This window comes from Pocillopora verrucosa, chromosome 3, assembly GCF_036669915.1.
Source record: "Pocillopora verrucosa isolate sample1 chromosome 3, ASM3666991v2, whole genome shotgun sequence".
In the NCBI taxonomy this organism is placed as follows: domain Eukaryota; kingdom Metazoa; phylum Cnidaria; class Anthozoa; order Scleractinia; family Pocilloporidae; genus Pocillopora; species Pocillopora verrucosa.
In genome coordinates this window covers 22,727,032-22,749,017 of record NC_089314.1, presented here as the reverse complement: position 1 = coordinate 22,749,017, position 21,986 = coordinate 22,727,032, and the positions used below count along the sequence as shown (strand labels likewise).

At 39.3% G+C, this 21,986-nt stretch overlaps 4 protein-coding genes across 7 annotated transcripts; all 4 read right to left on the bottom strand.

The window, feature by feature from the left end:
* Positions 1-3,096, bottom strand: LOC136279896 (uncharacterized). Its single transcript, XM_066164332.1, has 4 exons — positions 2,870-3,096; positions 1,870-2,427; positions 1,400-1,640; positions 1-846 (listed from the first exon to the last, which is right to left on the bottom strand). Exons 1-4 carry the CDS (start codon positions 2,934-2,936, stop codon positions 516-518), a joined length of 1,197 nt encoding a protein of 398 aa, XP_066020429.1. The 5' UTR covers positions 2,937-3,096; the 3' UTR covers positions 1-515.
* Positions 3,097-4,063: 967 nt separating this feature from the next.
* LOC131798046 (uncharacterized) lies at positions 4,064-9,168 on the bottom strand. Of its 4 annotated transcripts, none has more exons than XM_066163989.1 (5): positions 9,131-9,168; positions 8,043-8,098; positions 6,504-7,709; positions 5,791-6,040; positions 4,064-5,112 (listed from the first exon to the last, which is right to left on the bottom strand). In XM_066163989.1, the coding sequence occupies exons 2-5, from the start codon at positions 8,086-8,088 to the stop codon at positions 4,851-4,853; spliced, it is 1,764 nt and encodes a 587-aa protein (XP_066020086.1). In that variant the 5' UTR covers positions 8,089-8,098; positions 9,131-9,168; the 3' UTR covers positions 4,064-4,850. The 4 variants fall into 4 exon arrangements, with proteins under 4 accessions (XP_066020086.1, XP_066020084.1, XP_058971700.2 ...); XM_066163987.1 differs by lacking the exon at positions 9,131-9,168 and adding an exon at positions 8,960-9,115; XM_059115717.2 differs by lacking the exon at positions 9,131-9,168 and adding an exon at positions 8,356-8,483.
* A 915-nt stretch (positions 9,169-10,083) lies between these two features.
* On the bottom strand, positions 10,084-15,571 carry LOC131798015 (uncharacterized). The gene is made up of 5 exons (XM_059115680.2): positions 15,434-15,571; positions 15,287-15,345; positions 11,457-15,128; positions 10,978-11,224; positions 10,084-10,759 (listed from the first exon to the last, which is right to left on the bottom strand). Exons 2-5 carry the CDS (start codon positions 15,333-15,335, stop codon positions 10,510-10,512), a joined length of 4,218 nt encoding a protein of 1,405 aa, XP_058971663.2. The 5' UTR covers positions 15,336-15,345; positions 15,434-15,571; the 3' UTR covers positions 10,084-10,509.
* A 1,005-nt stretch (positions 15,572-16,576) lies between these two features.
* Positions 16,577-19,454, bottom strand: LOC131798035 (elastase-1). The gene is made up of 6 exons (XM_059115705.2): positions 19,364-19,454; positions 19,248-19,268; positions 18,692-19,006; positions 17,999-18,106; positions 17,137-17,477; positions 16,577-16,677 (listed from the first exon to the last, which is right to left on the bottom strand). Exons 1-5 carry the CDS (start codon positions 19,404-19,406, stop codon positions 17,137-17,139), a joined length of 828 nt encoding a protein of 275 aa, XP_058971688.2. The 5' UTR covers positions 19,407-19,454; the 3' UTR covers positions 16,577-16,677.
* Positions 19,455-21,986: the final 2,532 nt, after the last annotated feature.

The following is a 21,986-nucleotide window of genomic DNA, read 5'->3' as shown; positions in this document are numbered from 1 at the left end:
GAACCTATGTCCTGGCTCTTCAAAGAGCTCTGTATACCCCAGCCCTCGACCATCAGTGCGAGGTGAGAATCAGATTTTTTCATTCCCCTACGCTTATAACTGAACGAAGATGAAAGTGGTATCAGGGTTTGCATGTTAGATTCCTTCTGACCTAGGCCTCGCATTGGGATGAGGTGATAGGTTGGTCATAGCTTACCGCAATCAATCGAAAAATTGATCACTTATTAAGTAGTTTACTAAATTACACCATAAGTATATTTTCAAGGGGCTCATAGCATCAATTTTAGGTCAGTAATAAACATTTTTGCTAAAATAGGATGTACAACGGATCCCGGACCAAAGATTTCGCTGAGTTATCCCTCTACTATATTTTTATTATTTTCATTTTTATCTATTCTTTTTTTTTATTTGTCTTTATTTAGTACTTTATGTTATCTTGTTCAGTTTTTATCACTTATGCATCAAATCTTCCCACTGAATTTGGGAGTAAAATATATAGTGAGAGTTTCTGTTCATCATCCACCATAATTCTCCATTAAACTTGGACTTTGAAATCTCTTGAAACCATATCCTCCTTCTAAACCAGCTTTCGGGATATTTCGGCAGTAAGTTTCATCAAAAGTTCCTTTCTCGACATTTTTTACGTAGGCATCATCACCACTCTCAAAGTTTCCTAAAGGCTTATAGCGTGCGACAATAAACGTGCATGTTTCTCCATTAGGTTGCTTTTTTGATGCTTTTCCTATTCCCAGCTCCCTGCTGTCTTTCCAGACCAACTGCGTGAAATGATTGGTACCCGACTGTGGACCTTCTTTGCCAAATGTGTAATGGCACACTTCGTCAAACCTGCATCAGAGCAATCCAGAAGCAAACTTATTTAGATACGTATAGTATAACCTCTTCTTGGGTTGAAGAAATGTCTGCAGATAGCAAGAAATAAATGCTTCATTCTCTAAAAGCAGAGATTAGCCTCCGTGTCAAGCCTTAAAATTATACAACTCGAGTCTTGTTGTAAAACATTTGAAGAGAAGGATGGAGAAAAATTGGAAAAGATAAAAAGGTATAACAGTACATTGTATATGACATTATACATCACATCTGAGTCGAGTCTATTTTGAATGATAGATCATTCATTCAATGGGATTTTCAGGTGGGAAGCGATGGCGGTGGAGTGCTGTGTGAGATACAAATCCGAGAGAGGTTCGGCCTCGAACCCGGTAGTTCAAATGAGTTCTTCTTCGGCGGGACGGATTTTTCCTCTAAGTCTAGTCCCTCGTCTCTCCCTTCCCCCCTCCCCTCCCCAGCAATGATTAACTATCGGTGGCTATCTGCGAGCTGTCCAAGAAACCCAACAAAATACTGAGACTAACCTCTACCTATAAAAATTAGACGCACATACCATGTTTTTATTGCTTCCTCAGCAGTCTGCTCTCCGCTGCCATGGCAACCAAGAGAAAGATTTTCGCCTTGATTAGGTCTTTCAGTATATCCAGACTGCACCAGAGTGTCCATATCTGCCAGTGTGCGGGCGTAATCTGCTGCATTTTTACTCATGTCACAACTCAGTGTAAGCGCAGGCGCACGGTGCATTGTTCGGTATCTGTTGTGTATACTCAACGCTTCTTGTTCAAACGGGGAATCTGATAACATATCAAGGATATGGGAAAAAGAACATGATAAAAAGTTTTGTTTCCTGGAGAAAACTCGTAGTGAACAACCATGCCATTTTATACTATTTCATTGATAACATAAGAATGCCCACCGACCTAAGCCGCGCAGTTTTCAAGAAGGAGGACTCCATTTAGCATATACCACTTATTGCTATCGTGCATTGCAAAGGGTTGAGCTGTGAAGAAACATTGTACTTACGAATGCAATTTGTTGTAGTCGGCCTTGGTTGGTTTGGCTGTGGTGGTCGCTGTTTTCGTAGATTCGGTTTTGGGTTGTGTTGCTGTTCTTGCTTATACTGCTGCTGATATCGATGTTTTCCGTTTATTTTAAGATTCAGTTTTAGTTCAAAGTCATTTTGGTCAGGTGAAATGGCATATTCGCCTTTTCCATTTACCCTTCCGTCAGAAATTTGAAAACTTCCTACTTTCTCAGGACGTTCTTTAGAGTTAAGTGTTGTTAACTGTTTCATGTCTTGCCTGGTTTGAATTCTTGAATTCAGAAGTTTATGGAGCCACTCGTGAATAAATTTTTTCCGAGTAGAGAAAAGCTTTATGAAAGCATTAGGGGGTCTCCAAGGTATACTAATAGGTTTTTTGGCGTTTTTGTGGTCAAAAGATTTTCCATTTGAAGTCAATTGCTCGAAGACATCCAAGCCTTTTAGAAGATGAGACACTGAAGGGATCTCCCATACACTCTGTTCACTCGGTTGGCGAGATTTATCAATTCCAGTATTCTGGCTATAGGAATGTGCATATCCTGCGAGTCGAACAATTGATTTCTTAAGTACAAATACATTCTAAATTGGCCTTCCTTTCGATTGATAATTATCACTATTATCTATCGTTATTTTCTATATTCTAATGATAATTTCCGAAAGGAATTTAGGAACACATTAAGGTGGATACGATTTAGGAATTGACAGATCATTTAGGGCAGCTCAGACTACTTCGAAGCACAAAATTCTCTTCCTGAGTCGACCGGTCCGGCAAAAAACTGCTGATTGAAGGTTTGCGTCCTAGACAAAGTGTAATGTTATTGTACTGCGACCAAAAGCTTTCAAAATACGATTTGTAAGATTACTATTTGATGCTACTAGCGTTAACAAACAAGCCGTAAGGAGTATAACTGTTAATTGCCGTTAGCTGGTGTGAATATGAATTGATATAATCTTGTTTCCTCTACCTGCTTGCAGACTTACCCGCCAGCAAAAAGTTCAAAAGACAAAGCAACACTGTTCTAGTCCGGAATGTCAAATGTGTCTTCATACTAAATAACTTGAGGGTTTTTATCTTGGTGTCCCATTTTATCAGTAAGTCGCATCACGCTTCTAGTTTCCTTCACTTACAATCAAACTTAATATCACACTACGCCATGTTATTTTTTTTCGTCTCTTAATCTTTGGATTTAAAGTTTCCCCATCCTTTCCCTAAGGCTACTCACTGAGTCAACCAGCCTTGAAAAATGCACAGCGGGTGTCTGAGATCTTGAACAATTAAGTACTAGTTAAGTATGAGTTGACAACTGGTAGTCCTGAGGAAGCAATTCTTACCATTTCATGCTTCGACAGATATCATTATTTCTTTAAGAAACTGTTCCGATGAAACACGAAATGGTTAGGTTTTCCGGCAAATCTGGCTACTGCTCCAGGTCCTACAAGAATTGTTTCTCTCAAATCGAACGAGCTAAAAACCAGGATAGCTGTTACTCGAGAGAATTCCAGTCTTCCACTTTTTAACTTGACATACATCAGTCTGTTCTTATCCTTCTAAATTCCTGCATTTTCATTTTTTTTCTTTTTGAACAACTGCGCTTGTAATAATCGATAAGATACCACTTGTAAAATCACTCACGAACTCTTGGAGGTACTTTACCGATGTAGATTTAAAAGAGACATCGTCAAGTAAAAAAAAAAGGTAAAGCTGAAATAAAATGATATAAATAACTGGCTTACATAGTCAAATTAACGTGGCTTCGCTATAACTTAATTTTAAATGCAGGCAATTAACAATTGTATGACTTCGACTTTCAGCTGTCGTTGTTTAATTTTCTTTTGATACCATATGAAAAATCGCGATTTTAATCAATCTGCTCGGAAAACTTTGCGAACAAAAGTGGTCTATTCCTTGTGTAGTCGCTAACTTTTCATTTCTCTGATAATTTCAGTTCGTTGCTTGCGCAAACAGTTCAGAGATACCTGTCAACTTGTAACTGTCTTTCTTTCTCTATATCTGTCGTTAACGCCTAGATCTTTCAAATTATCATGATGAAACTAAACCTCTTAATAACCAGAGAATGAAATCAAATGAAATTTTAAAAAAAAAGTATAAGATAATTTATCTTCAACATGAAATTTACCCTAGTTTATGTTTTCCATTTAGTGATATAATGGTAAAATACAGATTCGAAAGCTCATTTTCTTTCCCTGTCTACCACTTAAAGTTAAGACTGCGGGCATTTTTGGTCGAGTGTGGACGGCCACCATCGATAACTGCGGCTAGATGCCTAGCGGCTAGGCTAGGTTGTTAATGGCCTAAATGTCTGCCAGTCAGAAATTAACAGAACGTCTACAGAATGTATCAGGTGTTATTTTGAAATGTCAAGCGAATCCAGACTAATTTTATTGGCTAATGAGTTGCAGAAATTTTCGGTATTCACGGTCTCGCTATAAACCTAGTTATTAACAGCCCAGTTCTTCATAGAAAGCCTTTGTTGTTCGATAGTAAAGCATCCTGGTGCGGAATATATAGTTCTGCAGTTCATCTCCTCGTAAGGACTCAAATTTCCTTCTTTGTCTGAAGCTCGTATAAGACCAAAAACGACATCTTTAATTTCTCCAAATCTGACTTGATTACCAATTTGTAACTAGTAACTACTGTTAATGAAAATCTTCACTCGCTAGCTGGTACAGACTGTTAACGGAAAATATCTTTATTAGCATACTTACACTTTATCACCTAGTCTTAATATGAATGAAAACCAGAATAAAAGAGTTCGTTCATTATTACTGGTTTTTCATCATTGTGAGGCTTTGACAGCCCTCATATACGAGGTTCTCACCTTACTTTACTTTAACTTTACTTTGAGTTATCTCAAAACATTATAATAGTCTGTTGCTCTTTCTCAAATGAGACACATTATAGTGTCTGCACTTTTCTTTAACTTTTAGGTACCAACGTGTCTTATAGAAGCTTTTTATCTCGTAATTTATCGCAATAACTTGGATCAAATGTTCCTTTGAAGACGTTCCTCCTGTACTCTCCCTTGTAATTTCCAGAGGGCTTGAAGCGTCCCACAACGAAAACGCACGGCATTCCGTTCTGGTACCCAGCTGCCTTTCCAATCCCGAATTCATGACTATCAGCCCAGACAACCTGCGTGAAATGACCTGAAGACATACTGAACTCTCCTCGGTCAAAGTCGTAAGAGCACACCTCATTATACCTAAATGGGGAAAAAAGAAACAACTCTTTCTTGAGGAATTAACTCACATAGGCACACGCATACAGGTTCACTACTAGTACATGTTGAGGTCACATAAGGGCATGCGAGGAGCATTTCCTTTATACATCTCCTTTTATTAAAAGGGCAACTTAAACTCTTCTTGGATAACACCAAGTAATCCGTATGCTTTGAAAAGGAAAATGTCACTGAATCGGGTGGCTAAAATCTAGCCTTGCTCAATTTTTACTTTGTAAATTACCATCGCCAAACAAAGACATTTTCGTAAGTATAAAATTATGTTTTGGGGAAAAAGTTACACTTTTTACGGGCTTGGCCTTGTTTACTTTTTCCTTGGAAGGGAAAAGGACTAAACGTGATAGAAACCTTGTTTTCCCTCAGGCTTCTTCAAACATGTCGAAGATTAATTATTTGATGGTAGTATGGATATGTCTTAAAAATCGCCATCTTGACTTCGTTTGAATGTCTTTACTATCTGAGTCAGCTGGGGAAGATTTTTGTAGTGAGTGATATCAATGCGATTCAGTACAATTCTCTGAACTTTTGCTTATTCTGAAGTGACCAGGCCATGTTTACTTGTCAAAACTTCGTCCATCATTGGTTAAGTACTCTATATACATGAGTCTGCCATCGATAAAAAAGGGCTAGTATTGACCTTACCAGTTTGTTATGGCCTCCTTGGCGGTTAGAGGGACTCCATACTCCTTACAGCCCATTGCAAGATTCTCTCCTTCGTCACTTTGTCTTACGGCATCGTAGTCATGCTGAAGCGAGCCCATTCCGGCAATCTTTTCGGCATACTTCTTTGCTTCCAGATTAAGCTTCGGGTCGAGCTTAATCGGAAGGGCGCGGTGTATTTTACGGAACGCGTTGGTCGTGCCAACTGCTTCCATTTCAAACTCCTCATCACCTAATAACGTGACGGTAACATTAATCGCTTAAAGCCGTTTTTTTTTTCGACCATTTCACTCCCAAGATCTAAATATTGACTCTCCACACTGTTCTTCATACATTCCTTATCATCATAATCATGATGGTCATTTAAACAATATCCCCTACATAATATTTTTATCACTCATGAACTTTCTGCTTGGTGCATGATTTTGTGCGTCATGCATTGATGTTGTGAAATGAATTTCATTTTTTGGTCACTCCAAAGAGGTAAAGGTTTAAATATTTAAGCTTTTTAACTCTCCTCTTTTCGCGCTAGCTCAAATTTTACATTTACCGATCTATAGACAGTTTATACTGGAGAAGACTTTTCCAAAAATGTTAGTATGCGAGAAACTCTGGTACGGGAGTAACATTTTTCACAAATTGAGCCTCGCCGTTAAAAATATCTTGATAGAGCAATAAATATCGTTTGCACTTACTTTGCGTTTGTATCTCCTTGTTGCTTTTGCCAGTCTCAGAAACGGAGGCATTGACAGCTGTAGGCTGTTGAGTGGAACTTTCCTTGGGACCAACTTTAGAAGCATCGCCAGGTTGTGGCTTCTTAGCTGCCTCGTCCGAGCCACCTTTGCTAACCTCAGGTCTGTGAAATTCCCCTGAACATGCAACTGATGTGACTAAAGCACCATTGGCACCCTTTATAGTCTTCCAGTGACAGTTGGGCCCAAGGCCTTCATTGAGCCCAAGTTTCTTGTCTTTCTCTGCTATTTGATTGTTGGAATCCACTCCTTTGTTGCCAACTGTCCCATTTCCGGCATTTCGAACTCCAGGCACGTTGAAAGGAAAATTTCCATTGCTTGGTTTCTTATCTTGTGCTTCAGGCTTCACGTCCGCAGCAGTAGTTGTGGTTGTTTTGCTTCCTTTGTTCCCGTCATTACCAGGACTTGAAAGGTCAGTGCTCTGGCTACTGGGCGAAATGTTGACAACTTGTACGGAAGCATTCTCACCAACGGGTTTTCCTTGCTCGGCATTAGCTGCTGGTTTGTTTTCTAAACCAATCACTACTCCGCTTGACGCATTAGTTTTACCAGGCGTTTTTAATGTAAGGGATATTGCTGGGGTATTGGATTGTGTCCCATTTTCCTTCTTTCCTTCATCCTTCCCTATGTTCAGACTTTCTTTAATCTTTTTTGCCAATTCTTGGACAAATTCTGGGGAAGGCTTAGACGATTCTGTTGATTCTTGAGTGCTATTTCCATTTCTTTCGGCAGTTCCAGTTAGACCGCCTGATTCTTGCTTTTGCTGCTCGTTGGGTTCTTGCTTGCTAGCTAGAGTTTCTTGTCCCTGTGCCTTGGCGAGTGTCTGGTTTGCAGCCGTTTTGTTCCCTCGAGTCATCTGCGGTACTTTCTGATCTTTTGCTTCTTGTACAGAATCCGTTGGGGCATTAGCTTTGCTATCACTAGCGGGCGATCGCTCGTGAAACAGAGGACTACCACTGACGAGAACAAAGTCTTGGACAGGACTTGGGACAGTTTCTCTCTGCGCACCAGCTGCTGCTGTATGTTTCAATGCAATGTGTCTTTCATGAGTCCTGTGGCGGAGATTCATTTGATGTCCTGTGTGTCTGTCACCATGCAAAGCGTTGTTATTCTGGTGTCCTTTGTTAGGTTCGCTGAACACTTTTATTACTGAGAATAAAAAATAAAAACGATGAAAAGTTACGTCTCCCCAAAATAATTCTAAGGCATTACTTGACACAAATCACTCCTCATTCCATAATTTATGTATCGTACCCTTACTAATTACTCATATGGGTACGAAAATACTCCTATCAACTCCTAGTGAAGCTTAAGAGGCTGTAACTCAGTATCTGTCCTATGTATTTGAGTATTCTTCCAAACTCTCGGATTGCTTTTGTGCAACGCAAGGCACTTCTATTCATCTATAAGATACAAAAGATCTGGAAGGAAATGATTTCGCTTCGATTTACGGTTAAACTAAATGCAATGATGCAAACTTACCGCATTGCAAAAGTATAATAGTTGCTATGGACCACAAACAGCTCATTTCGTTCTACCTTGGGAGAGAAAGTATACAAGTGATTTGATATCATCTCGGTTAGATTGGCGATCGATTGCTGAGATTTTGAAGCTCTTTCTATTGCCACACGAGAGGAAGTGGTTCCTTGAATTTTGAGGCCAAAAAGAGAGAGAGAAATAGCGAACCACAATCCAAATTCCCAAAGAACTTATAATTTTTTGATTCCGTAATAATAATATGAAAAATCGGAAATAGTTATATCGTAATAATGAAAGCAGGAAGGATGCTACCAACCTATCCTGGTTACAAAGTGAACAACGTCCTGTTTAGACTAAGATTCACGGATAAAAAAGACGGATCAGTTTCCCTTTGCCCTGTATTTTTCCAATATTTCCTTCCAAAAGTTACTCGTCTGTGGAAACAGCACCATAAAATATGTATTGACCGGGAAATATACTTATTGACAGCATGACTGAAAAAAAATTACCTCATGTGCTGGTCACCGAAATGCTGGTATGTCAAGGACTTTTCAACGCATGAATTCTTCTCCATTTTTCCTTTTTTTTTTCCTTTGGGGTAATTTTAAGATTTGAAATAAAACCTGCTGTGCAGAAATGAGCCTTACTCTTGTAACTCCAGCCTGGAAGTCGCTATCCAAACTAAAATTTCCCCCGTTGCATCTGATGTAACACTCGTTCAATCCTTCTCACCTCCTAATTCACCTTTATTTCTTAGCAAACTCTGCGAGAGCTTCTCCCCATCGATTTGATTCGATTGGGTCAAGAAGTGGGCCCGAAAACCATTCCAAATGAAATGGAATCCAAGCTTAATTTAGTGCGTGAAATTTGGGTTTAGTTGGAGAAAGTATCGTTCAAACAAAAAGTCTTTGGATACTTACCTTGCAGCGCACAAACCGGTTCTCTTTTATACCGTTTTTAAGAGTGTGCTTTTGGGGTTTAAACCGGAGACGCCCAAATAGAACAAACTATTTGATATCTTAGTGATAACCCTGTTTTTCTTACTCCAGTGGATCTTACAATCATTGGTCCCCTGATCTTCATGTAATTACCTTAACCCTTTAACTCCCATGAGTGACCAACAATATCCATACAATTTCAAGCAGATAAGTGATTGACAACGAAGAGAAATATTAATTAGGAGAATACAAGTTGATCCAATACCAAATTCTCTAAACTAACATCATAAGAATTTTGTGACAGATAGTAAGGAGAATTCTTGATGAAATCGTGGGAGTAAAAGGGTTAATGACTTTACCGACGGTACCGGTCGAGGTGTCAGGAATGAGTGATAAAAACGCATTGACAACAAATAAAATTCAACAGAAAGTTTCTAAAAGTATTAAGTCATTAGATAACAATGAAAGAACTTAAGGGATTATTTGCTTTCGTTATGTCTACACCCAAAATATTTAGAAAACCAGGAAATAAGATTTCATAAGGCTAAAAAGCATGCATTAAATGTTACTAACTGACGTATGAAAGCGATCTTTTTTCGTCAAAGAAAGAAAAATTTGTATTTTATCGGGTGCGGTGTGCACTTTGAAAGAGAAAAATCCTAAATAACAATTTTCAACATTATACTAACTTGATAAAAAGGAATAGATCTATCCGCATTGCCTATTCCTTGATTATAACTAAATGATTAAAATCCTTGATCGTAACTTGTTTCTTCCTTCAGTAGCCAACATTCAAATGCAGACCTACAGTGAAGGCCAAGCATAGAGCAAAGCAGTGTAACAGACCAGTGCCGAACTAACAGCATACCTGGTCCATTAGGAAAGAGGAGACAAAGGAGGGTAGTGGACCGTTCAATCTTCGGTAAGAATTGATTTTAAACGCTGAAGAATGAGATCGAGTTCAGGTCTACCGAACCATTAAATTTTACGTGACGAGTGTAGGCCAATGATGGCGAAATTTTATCGCAAACTGTCAACACTTGGCTTAGTACAATAGGAAGAAAGTGGAAACTTCAACCTTTGGTACTGAATGATTTTCAACAAAATCATCGTTTATTTATCTATAAACATAACTCCTCTATTTCTTATTTTTAAGCTTTTTCTCGTTTAGAGGACTCTTAACACACTCGTAGAATATTCAGAACTAAATGAATGTTTCATTGCCGGTGCTTTAAAGTACGCATAAAAACAAACAGAGAAACACGTATCTGTTATTCAGAGGAAAAGAAATCTAAATTTCATGCTTTATGCTTATGAAGCACATGGCGGGGATCATGAGTAACGAAATTTCGAAAAGCGCTTTCAAGCTACCGCCATGCCTACCACGATACTTCTCATTCAAGTTTTTGGTCAGTGTTTTATACTTAGGGCAGGAAAGGAAAAAATCTGCAGAAGAATTCCATTTAAACCTCCACGGTGTAATCAGTTCTTTTTCCAATCTCCTGCTTGTTCAAACCTCTTAGAGGCCACTTTTATACATTATTACAATATCCTTCGTTAAAGTTTCCTCTCATCACTTGATCCTGAAATTCTCCCATCATGTTACCCGCGATGTCATAACGACCAACCACGTAGATGCATTGCATTCCATTCTGAGTGGCCTTTCCTTGTCCGATTCCAAGCTTAACGCTGTCCTTCCATACCACCTGAGTGAAGTGACCTGTTCCAGAGCTGAATCCTCCCGAAACAAAGTTGTAGCCAGGTTTGCATACTTCATCGTACCTGTACAGCACACAACAAATTATCACGTTAAAGGGAGTATCATTCGACTTAAAAACAATCACCATTGCTCTTGTAGCATATACATTTAAAAGGCTTTCAAAACGATACCAGTACCATTTAAGCTTTAGCTTACCCTCTCAAAAACGATTAATAAATAACCTCTCGCACGAGTTGAAAATCCAGCTTTCAATAGTTGTGCTTTCAGTGTGATCACTTACCACATTTTGGTCGCAGATTCTCCAGTCAGCGGGGTACCGTTTGACGCACAGGCGTAGGCCAAGTTCTCCCCCACATTTCCTCTTTCTCCAGAAGATGAGTGCAGCAGCTGACCCATGTTTGCAATTTTTTGGGCATACGCCTTAGCTTGGTTACTGAGATCTCGATCCAAGGTCATCTCTTCGACTCCATGTACCTTTCGATATTTATTATGCGTATTCAACGCTTCTTGCTCAAACTCTGAATCAGCTGTGAATAGAAATTACAAATAAATTCTCCGTTTTTTGTCTCTTTTCATCTTCCCCATCTACTATCTCTTTATCATTATTTGCAAAAATCAAAGTTTGGACGGCTTTCATCCTTGCTCAAGCCAGATATGACATAGATTTCAAGCTGTCTTAAGAGAATTTCCCTCTTTCAGTTTTTAATTAAGTTTTTTTAATCCGATTTTCTCAACGTCACAATTAAAGTTAATGCTTACGCTGTGGCTCGTTAGAATCAACACTGCTGCCACCAAGGGCGCCGCCACCTCCACTCGGTGGGCTGGGGCTGGGGCTGGGGGGGCTAGGGTACGATTCAGGTTGGGGACGTTGCCTAGAACCTGGCCAAGGTCTCTGTCCCCAAGATGTTTGAGAACTTGGGCGACGGCTTGGCTTTCTTTGCCATCTCCAAGGATATCTTCTTCCTCCATTCGCATCAACGTCCGTTTCTGGAGTACTCTCTATTCTATGGTCTTCCTTCATTACTTTGCTCGAAGAATGTTCTGCCTGTCCATTATTTCCAGCACTATTTATTTCCGGATAGTGGGCTACTTTTCTACTGTTTAAAAGTGGAATACCTTTTGCCATTTTCAAGAAGTACACTATCCTCTGATTCCCATTTTCCTGTTCACTTCCCTTCGACTTGTTGTTTCGGATCTCATGAGAGGTCCTCTGATTGTGGGTTTTAGCTCCATAAAACGGCATCAGCACTTTTCCCTCGTCAACTTCTTTAGATTGGTCTGCCTTAGGAATCTCACCACCCTCCTCTGGGTTCCCAACTTTTATTTGAAATTGCTTATCATGTAGTGCATTTTGATCTAATGAGTTTATGGAGCTGTCAGTTTCTCCATTAGTACCTACAGTCTCGTTTTCAGAGCCTATAACCACAGGGTTTGTGCTTTTTTCTCCTTCCTGTTCGGAGAAACCTTGGGAGAAAGATTCTTCATGTTCTGGCTGATGTGATGTCTGTTGGTCTGTTAGGGTTTCTGTGTAGCTGCCCTTTGAAAGTTCTACTCTAGCTGGTGATATTGATTCTTCTGGTTGCTGCGCTTGTCCATTTGCAAAGTCAGCATTACTGTTGCCAAAAGTTTCTTGCTTTTGTGTTTCGATGTTTGTGGGTGAAAGAGAGTTGTCTTCATTTGTTTCAACTCGGTTAGGCACGCTTTCTGAAAAATTTGAGTTGTCACTTATTTCAGAATTCACTCCAGGTTCTCGTTCGTTACCGCTTGGCGGGGACTCCAATCGCTGCGTTCCTTGAATGGATTCTTTATCAGGGACTGGATTTGCTGAAGATTCTTCAGTGTATCTATCTTGATGCCCAACGTTCTCATGGTGGCTATAACGGGATAAATTATCACTTTTTTCATCTGTGGGTGAAGATGCTTCGACTGACTGGTCTCTTGAGTCTATATGACCAAAGTTTTTCAGGTGAACACCCCCACCATGTTGGGGAGGCCCATGAATTTCTTTGTAGTATTCCTGTTCGTTTGATATTCTTTGTTGCGACCTATACGAGTGGTCGTTAGGTTTGTTATTTGAACCAGGATCACGTGTAACACTACCACTTTGTAAAGTGTCCGTATGTTCATCGGGTTTTTGCTGTGTTTCTTCGCTATTAGTGCCTGTATTTTCATAATTAGTGGTCGTGTCCACAGCTTTCCCTGAAAGTTGGTGATGCGATGTTTCCTTTTGGTTTGTTGCTTCGGCCTCATTAATGTCAGTTGGCAATGTCTCAGCGGACGGCTGGCCTTGATCTTTTGATAGCATCTCATGCTCGAGATTACTAATTGCCGCATGATTTTCCTCTCCCTTTGAAATTGGTGGCATTGTCTCTGTGTCTTCATTTTGAACTAATGGTTGCTCTCCTTCTCTGTACAAAATTTTACTAGATCCATAGTTAGCATCAGGTTCCTGTTTAGCAGTAGTCTTTGATTCTTCTGTGCTCTCCTTCTCCTTTTGTGAGCTTGCATCGTTGGTAAATGGTTCATCTTGTTTTGGTCTTTGATCGACTGCAATCCCTGAGAACGGGCGATTTGGTGTGGCGTGTAGTGATTCCTCTTCATTTTGGATATTGTTAAGTGATTTATCTGTAACAGTCTCAGAGGAGGTTGGTGACTGTTGATTTTCGGCTTCTGGTAATTTCTCGTTTTCTTGACTTTGAGAAGCTGGATTGTGTCCTTCACGATATGGCAGGGAAGGTGTTGTTTCGCCTTCCTCTGAGTCTCCATTGGAAAATATAGCATGCTCACCAGACTGCAATGGTATGTCATTGGTTTGTTTTTCAGGTGATGGTTTCCTAAGAAGCGATTGGCCAGTTTGCTCGTCTGATGGCCCCATAACTATCCTGTGAGTGAGTTCTTCGTCAAATGCGCTTTCGATTATCTTATGCGGCCGGAGTTGATTAACCAAGGTTCCAAATCCAGGAGATCCTTGGCTTGATGTTGAACCCTCTATATGCATTGTGAAGGAATCATTTGATTTTAAGTAAGGTGTTTTTCTGACCTTATAAGCATTGTGATATTCTTTATTATCAGATTCACTTCCATCTTTTAAGTGAGACGCAATGTGCTGGCCATAATTGTGACTGTGCTGATGATATCTTGGGTGTTGTTGTGGGGGTGTATTTTCAGCTTGAGAAATTCCTTCGTTAATCTTGAAACTGTTTGACAAAGCATTTCTTGATTCCTCTAAAGGAACTGCACCTGTCTCCTTTTCGAGACGCTCCACACCACTCAGCGATGGTTCCGTAAGAGTGTTTTGCGAAGAATATTCTGTTTGTTTGTCATGCGTCCTCCAGTACTCAGAAGATCCAGTAATTGCGTTTGGGTTATATCCGCGGTGTCCTTCTACATCGTGGTTTCCTTGCCGTCCGTTGTGCAAAACACTAGACCCTAACAGGTGTGATTCTTCATCATACGCTTTGATATAGGTTTTATCAGGTATTTTGTTGTTCACTGTTATCTCCTCAACAGATGGATTGCTTTTCAAAGCATCGGCCGGAAAATTCTCCTGGGTCTCCCCTGTCACTAAGATTTGGTGCACTCGCTCCACGGGGTGATCATTCACTCCCGTTTTGCCAGGTCGTTCGCGTTCATATTGGTAACTCTTCGTTGGATTAGAAGACGATCGGTCGACAGAGGAAGGACTTCCCTCAAGTTTTACGATTTGTGAAGAGGTGTCTACCGTTTGATCAATTTTTGTGTGTTTTGTGGGTTCTGGGACTTTATTATCTATTTTAGATGGTAACACATCAAAAGAGGGTCGTGGTTTCAGAAATTGATGTTGTTCGCCCTTCTCATTTGCATAAACACCCTTTCCCCTATCGCTAGATAGATGGCTCTCCTTTGCTATATCATGAGCAGCAAATCCCCAGACGCCGTGTCCTGCGTGATATTCTTTTAACACGTGGTCATTTCCTTCTCCTTCGCTATTGCCGTTCTGATCGACATTTAGCTTTGCAGAAGCTTGACTCTCATAGCTATTGACAGGCTTGTTGTTTACTTTCCCTGTATGTTCAGTGCTGCTCCCTCTTTGAGATGTTTGGGTCTTACCCGATTCGGTAAATGGGACTCCGTTTAACAGAGGAGCTCCTGTGAACAGTGCCTCGGTGTAGCTATATCCACGATCAGAAGGGGATCCCTTCAAAGACGATTGCAGAGTTGCTGCAAGGCCTGCTTTTTGTTTGTTATAATGATGAAGGTCTTCCTTATTTGGATCGTCCTTATGCTTTTCTGGCTCGCCTTGCTTAGAGGAAAGGATCATCCCTAGTCCCTTGTGGTGTTGAACATCCTCTACGGGGCTTCCCATAAGTAACAAGTAATGTGATCTTTGTTTCGGAATGGACTCCTTTTTGTTGTGCTTCTTCCTTAGGGACTTTGTGAACGTTTCTTGAGCTGTTATGGGAAAACGAAGATCGAAATTAATTAAAAAATAAAGAGGGAAAGCTGCTTTAAGACATTGAAAAAATTCAAATCATTATTGCTAAAGAAAGTTGAAATAAAAAAATTATTATTCCATCTATTTTCGATATTAACGTTTTCGATAAACTCACCAAAAATAAAAATTGTAATGGCACAGATAATCTTCAGTTGACGCATCATGATAGCCTTACTGCAAAGAAAAAAGGGTCATAAAGCATGGTTTACAATAAAATTTTTTGTAATATCTTAAGGAGCCTTTTCAAATACAAGCTACTTACCATTTGAAGTTGGCGAGAGACCACAGTGTATTACGAATTTATCATCGGGAGAACCTTTGGTACCCTAAATCTACCTGGTTCGTGTTTTAGCAAAACTATTTCTTGGCCGCTTCAAAGAAAATTTAAACAAAACACCTAAAATTGTCGAGCAACAGATAAAGGCAAACAAAGTGAACGTCCTCAAAGCCTATTACTTCATATTTTGTTTACGCTCAAGGCAGGTAAGGTCAAAAAACTCGAGAGTGCTTTTAACCTTAACATCTGGCTGGTTCCAATTTTCTCTAATCTTGCATATCTTTGTTAAACGAACAGTGTCCAGAATTGTTTATTTGATTGGCAAGGAAGGCTTTAAATCTACATTAACCTTGTGTAAGGTCTAATGGTAAAGGAAACTAAAATTGCAGTATCAGTGAGCTGATAGTGAAGTCCAACGTTTCAATGCTATTTTGTCTAAAAACAGCGCTTTTCTTTAATCAGATAATGAGTTTAGAATACCACTCCAACGAAAATTTGCCCCAGAATCAGTTCGACGAGAACACTATCACTGATAATAACTGTAGCAGTAAAATCTGGCATCAATTTTATATGAGTCTGTGTGCGTTCCAATATGGAACGTAGCTAAGAAAGCCTTCGCTGTTTCCTCAACATTCAGATCTAGGATAAGGTAGAAAATTTGTCTGATTGATCTGTTTCAGTTAAACTTAGTTGAGCAACAGTCGAGATTACGATAAATCTCTCTTTACACGGCCGATGGGATCATCGGCAAAATGATTAATGTCAATAGAAACTGATTTTTTCAAGCGTAATTTCCTCTTGGATCGGTTGACGACTGATTAATTGAGTGATAGAGTCGAAGGTTAATAACGTGTGCACAACTGACTGAAGCCAAAAACAGGTTATTAATCAACCGAAGAAGATCTTTCACTTGGCCTCAAGATTAACTAATTATGTATTTTATGTAGATGTAATTAATATAATGTCTATAGAACATCTGTCAAATTTGCTGAAAGTGGCTCGCAATTTGTATTATTTTTATCTAATTGCCATATCATGAGTATAAATACAAGGCAACAAGAAAAACAAACAAAAACAAAACAGGAGAAAGAACCCAAGAAAGAACACAAACACAAGAATTGGTATTTCAATTTTATTTATAAGGAAAAACCAATCTTCCTTTTCAACACCAAAGAAGTTGGCTCTCTTATTCTCAGCATCACTCAATTCTTCGAGCTTCAGCCGGAAATCTAACAAGAAGATAAGGGAGCATTAGATAAGTCGTCAACTATAACTCTTACCTCTCACACTTTCACACACTTCACTCTTCTTTTTTAGATTATCAATATTACATTGGCGATATAGGCCTGCTTGGTAGAGACATTTCCAGAACCCTTTCCAAGAGTAAAACCTATGCCCTTCCAACAGTTTTTACGCATGCTCTACCACTGAGGTGTGATTCATGTTACTGGCATGCCTACCGCACGCGTAAATTCGTCAATGCTTTTGCGTTGTAACGGAAATTTTTGTGGTACATGTAGTTGAAGATTCGTTTCCGTTAAGAATGATGGTGATCAGATTTCAGAATCCACACTTAATATCATGAAAAATGAACGTTTGGGAAAGAAGAATATCTTCGTGTGAACTACAACTGATCTTAAAAAGGAACGTGTTACTGATGCCAGCGACCAAAATAATACTTTACAAACCTAGCCCATAGTATAACTTTCAATCCAGTTTCTGTACTTGCTCACTCTGGCATTGACAGAGTAATGTCCCGGATGACAACCACCTGTACCCCAACTGACCACACCCTGTAGGTACCACCTGCCGGTCCAATCCTTACATACAATTGGTCCACCACTGTCAGTGTTGCATGTGCTGATGGGACTAGAGCCACCATGACCTGTACAGAACATGGCGTCTGTCACAGGGATACCAGCGTCTTTGTTATCTCTCTCGCATTCTGACTGGCTCACTGTAGGGAGCATGGCCTGTTTGAGGATATCTGCTTGACTGGACCAGTCCTCGGGAATTGTCAAGCCCCAACCTCGAGTGAACAAACACACAAACAAGAAAAACAATGGAACAGCTTTCAAAATGTCCCAGGACCTTAACACTTCTGATAAAAGGTACTTTTCAATTTTAACATCATGATAACAAGGGGTGATCAACGGTTACCAATCAAAAGTAAGACTTTTCTTCTCACAGTTTATTCTAAGGAGTTGAACGAAGTTTTTGTGATTAACTTTCACTTCTCTATTTGAAACGATTTCGCTGTGAGAAAACGGTGAGGGGGGAGAGATACCGAACAAGCTGTAAAACCATGTTTCATTCCTTTACGAATTGAAAGAGCTGGTCAATCAGGATAACACGTCGGAAGCGTTTGTCAGCAAGGGGTTAAAAATGCTCTATTTTCTCGCCTTTGACCATAAGGATACCAACACTGAGAGTATCCAATTCTGAACTTTTTCTTAACGTCATTTTCTTTGATAATGAAGAATTACTGCAATTGGAATCACTTGAAAGAAATTAATAAAATCCACTCGCTCCACTCCTGTAAATAATTACCTGTGGCATAGCATCTTTTTCTAGCCGGGATGTTGTAGCCTTGATTAGGAAGGCAGATCAAGCTGACTTGTTCATTCAGTACAGCGGGACGGTTCAGTCTTATTAATGCTGATTGAGCCGGAAAAGATAGAAACAATGTAAATCTCATTGTTATTGATAGCCTTGTTGAGGTATTCGGTTTAACCTGGTATTTTCTGGGTTTCAATCTTAAAACAAGATTCTCCTAATTCACAGCTTTGAAAGACCTTCGCTAAATCTTATGTTAACTCCGCCGATGTCTATTTACTTAAGCAATTTTAGTTCTGGGATAGGATTATTGGTTTCTCATGGAGCTCGAAGAGTTCCATGGAAATACTCTGACGAAACTGTAAGATGATCTTAGTGTAAAAGGATCGGGTTATCTACTCCAAAACAAAAGAAAATCAATTAATGTTCTCTTGCTCCAAAACTCGTTTGTTTATTTTTCGTAATCATTTAGTTCCTATTTCTTCACTTGAATGTTCTTACTTTCAGTAATTGCACGCTGCTAAACACCGAGTCAATCTATCACTTTCCCGTTTGTCCAATTCCCATACACTGTATTTCATTGTTCTTTGTTCGTTTTCAGAGCGTGACTTGCAATGGTATCAGCCTCTTACTACAGTTATCAATCAGTAACCTTGAATTACTGAATACTTATCTATTTGGCCTTACCAATATCATTGTTCACAATCGAAGGCTTATTATAATGTGGGTGTACCACGATATTCGCCACATCGAACACTTGTTCATAACCCTCTCGTGTGCTCCTTCGGTGTTCACCGAGAGTTATCCGAAAATCCCTGTAATTCTGAGGTTTCTTCGCATGATCCACGCAATGGGCCGCTGTTACGATCCACTGTGGGCTAACTAGGGCACCTCCACAATGATGGCCGCCAAGATAATTAATTTGAACCATCCAAGGCCATGAATTAGGGGCTGCATTATAACCACTGATGATTCTTGTTTGCGAGCGAATTCCACAGGTTGCTGAAAAAGATGGGATAAAGCTATGATACACGCTTAAAAAAATTAGGTGTTATTCTGATACAAAAGCATCTCAAATAAGAACACTTTAATTTTTAAGTGGAGTGTTGAAAGTGATCTGGGAAAGACAATTGTAGGCATTTGGAGAAAAATTTTGGCTAACAAATATTAATTTGCATCACCCTATAACTCTTTGCCGTTGTATATTTTTTCGGAGTTGAATTACTGAAATTAAATTACGTACCTTCAGCGCTGGTAAGAAGCCCTGAGGAACAAGATATATGTAAGGTTAAAATCAATGTTCACAAATTAGAGTGATGGTAAAAACTGCAAAAGCAAAATGTGAAAAATCCACATTACCTGTGCTATAAAGCAATACAATAACACCAACAGAAGCGAACATTCTTCACGTCTGCCTTGTTTCAGCGATCTCTGCAAAACTGATTCCGACGCCCTTTTGTATAATGATGCTAATTTGGAAAACTCTTATTTTTGAAAATGATTGTCATGGTTTAAACAGCTTTTAGACTGTTAAAATAGGTTGCCAAAACTATTTTATTAGATTCTTTGTTGGAACGATAAAAAGTAATTAAAGGTAGCGATCTTCTGGCATTTTAAAATGACAAGAAAATTCATTCTCACGTTTGTGTCATTCACAGAGGACAATCTGAATGTAGATTGAAACATACACTTGCTCATATGCTATCAAATTTTCTCGGCTTGATGGGTTACCACTATTTTTTTGAGTATGGGGCTTCGCTGCACGATCGAGCGCTTCGCGTGCGCTGCGAGCTCCGCTATAAAGGCCAAGTATATAGGCCAAGTGTATGGGCCAAGTATTTGGGCCAAGTTCTCCTCGGCTTAACTGATAGAACATCCCTCAGTAAAAGTAGAACAGACCAAGATTCAAATCCTTATAGGGCTTCAGATTCTCCCGCCTCTTCCCAAACTTAAATAACATGGCTGAAATTTATTCCTCATGGCCGGGGGAACTCAGATTTTTCTTTTGTCCTACGCTCATCACAAGACAAGTAACATCTTTCTCATGACTCTAGTTCATTCCTCAACTTTTTTTATTCTATTCAATTGTATGACACCTCCGACATTGCGGATCTTTGCTGTATTCATGAGGCGTATCACTAACGAACTTTAAAATGACCCAGCTCTACAAGAGATTACTAACTCTGTGGTGGAACATCGGAGCGTGGAATTCGGGCACCTTTGATCTTACTCCTCATTAAACAATCACGGTCTTTTTTAATTAACACAACAGGTCAATACGGCGAAATTACAAGTATGCTATGTGAGTAATTATCTTTTTTTATATCTAATTTAGACGCCTGAACTTTTATAGGAAAATGGTAAATACACTCTGATTTCATTTTCGGGTTTGTTTGTTTTACATCTTGATCAAAGGTCAATACAGGGGGGAAATCTGCTCAGTTCCAATAAAAAAGACAAAGCCATTTTATTGCACAACGTTTTCGTGCTCTTCAATGTTTCTTCAAACGCAGTTGAAATAGAGAATAATACATGGGTGCATAGATATGGAATTTCTCTTCGAGTGTTTAACACGATAGCTCACGAGTGAGCGCAGCGAACGAGTGGGATGTCGAGTTGAACACTCGAAGAGAAATTCCATATCTACAAGCAACCATGTATTATTTTGTTTATCATATAAACACAATAGCCCTTTATTGGGAAGAAAATCCGACTTTATTAATGAATGAAAATAAATGAATCGGCGATCCTCGAATAATAATCGTATAGTGCGTTGGCGCTGACTCTTAAGATGGAAAAATGCGTTGAATCATGATTACAAAACAACAATGGTCGTAATTTTCAATTTACAAAATTCTCATTTATTGAATTTGTTTTTACCGACAGAAGAAGTCTTTCAGGTAAACGGCCAAAGTCGGCTAGTAGCAAATCTTCTAGTTGTCGATTTTCATTCTCAGACGAGAGAAATGCTAACAGCAAAGCCACTGAATACGCAACTTTCGGTTTTTCTGTTAGTATATTGGTTTTCTTCCCTTCTAGGAAAGTTTGAACCTCATTGTCTGCCAGCGATACGGATTTTTTAGTGTTTTAGCCGCCATAACTTGAGAAAACTCCGACAAAAAACTTGTATTGAGAGTCGTGAAGGCTTTGCCGTTCATTTATCAACCTGACCGAGTGGCGCCAAAGGCGAGTGACGTAAAAGCAGCTGATTGGCTATATCAACACAAGTGGAAAAATACGATATTTTTTCACGTGAGTTGTTACGGCTTTTCTCAGGGCCGGAAATCCTTGTATAACACCGCAGTTTATGTGATTTATTACACCCATTTTGAAATCACTGGTGGTCCATGTAATCTGATTGGCTTTAATTGATGTAATTTATCCACGAATCGCACTATGTTTTGATTTAAATCGCATATTTTTCCCAGGCAATGAGGAGGCTACACTGAAAACAAAACGACCAATCAGATTTCAAGGCTTGTTTAAGGTAACCGATCAAATTGCAGAAAAACGAAAAGAGTATCATGTGGCAAATTTTTCAACTTTTGTTTCCAAAACTCTTACTTTTTCCCCCCAAGAGATAAATGAATTTTCAGACCGGCTCAGTACTGCATCAATAAAATGTTTGAACTGACCAAGTCCTGTATTTGGGCGATTTCAAAATGGATGTAATAAAGTGGTAATTGAACCTCGTGTCGTGTAATTTTGGTCTGAAATCACGCGTATGATTTTAGCCCTAATAATATACATGGAAAAATTACTCAGTTTTGATTTGTTATAACAAATGCAGTTTTCAGGTAATTCAGTGCAAAAGAGAGTTAATTCAGTGCAGAAGAGGGTTAATTCAGTGCAAAGAAAGAAACAAATCAGACATTCTGATTGGTCAATAATCAAAGAAACTCGCAGATAGCCAATCAAATGCGAGCCTTGGATGTCGCAACAAAATTTGAAAATTTGCGAGCGAAACAATGGCCGGCGTTTT

Excerpts from the sequence above, each read along its gene's own strand:
- LOC136279896 (XM_066164332.1), bottom strand. The coding sequence starts at position 2,936 with ATGAAGACACATTTGACATTCCGGACTAGAACAGTGTTGCTTTGTCTT. Across the intron at positions 2,428-2,869 it reads TTTGAACTTTTTGCTGGCGG|GATATGCACATTCCTATAGC; the intron begins GTAAGTCTGCAA and ends TTCGACTCGCAG. Across the intron at positions 1,641-1,869 it reads GACTACAACAAATTGCATTC|ATTCCCCGTTTGAACAAGAA; the intron begins GTAAGTACAATG and ends ATATGTTATCAG.
- LOC131798046 (XM_066163989.1), bottom strand. The coding sequence starts at position 8,088 with ATGAGCTGTTTGTGGTCCATAGCAACTATTATACTTTTGCAATGCG. Across the intron at positions 6,041-6,503 it reads CAAGGAGATACAAACGCAAA|GTGATGAGGAGTTTGAAATG; the intron begins GTAAGTGCAAAC and ends TCACGTTATTAG. Across the intron at positions 5,113-5,790 it reads AAGGAGGCCATAACAAACTG|GTATAATGAGGTGTGCTCTT; the intron begins GTAAGGTCAATA and ends TTCCCCATTTAG.
- LOC131798015 (XM_059115680.2), bottom strand. The coding sequence starts at position 15,335 with ATGATGCGTCAACTGAAGATTATCTGTGCCATTACAATTTTTATTTTT. Across the intron at positions 15,129-15,286 it reads CATTACAATTTTTATTTTTG|CTCAAGAAACGTTCACAAAG; the intron begins GTGAGTTTATCG and ends TTCCCATAACAG. Across the intron at positions 10,760-10,977 it reads GAATCTGCGACCAAAATGTG|GTACGATGAAGTATGCAAAC; the intron begins GTAAGTGATCAC and ends TGTGCTGTACAG.
- LOC131798035 (XM_059115705.2), bottom strand. The coding sequence starts at position 19,406 with ATGTTCGCTTCTGTTGGTGTTATTGTATTGCTTTATAGCACAG. Across the intron at positions 19,269-19,363 it reads TGTATTGCTTTATAGCACAG|GGCTTCTTACCAGCGCTGAA; the intron begins GTAATGTGGATT and ends CTTGTTCCTCAG. Across the intron at positions 17,478-17,998 it reads AAAAAGATGCTATGCCACAG|GTTGGGGCTTGACAATTCCC; the intron begins GTAATTATTTAC and ends TGTTCACTCGAG.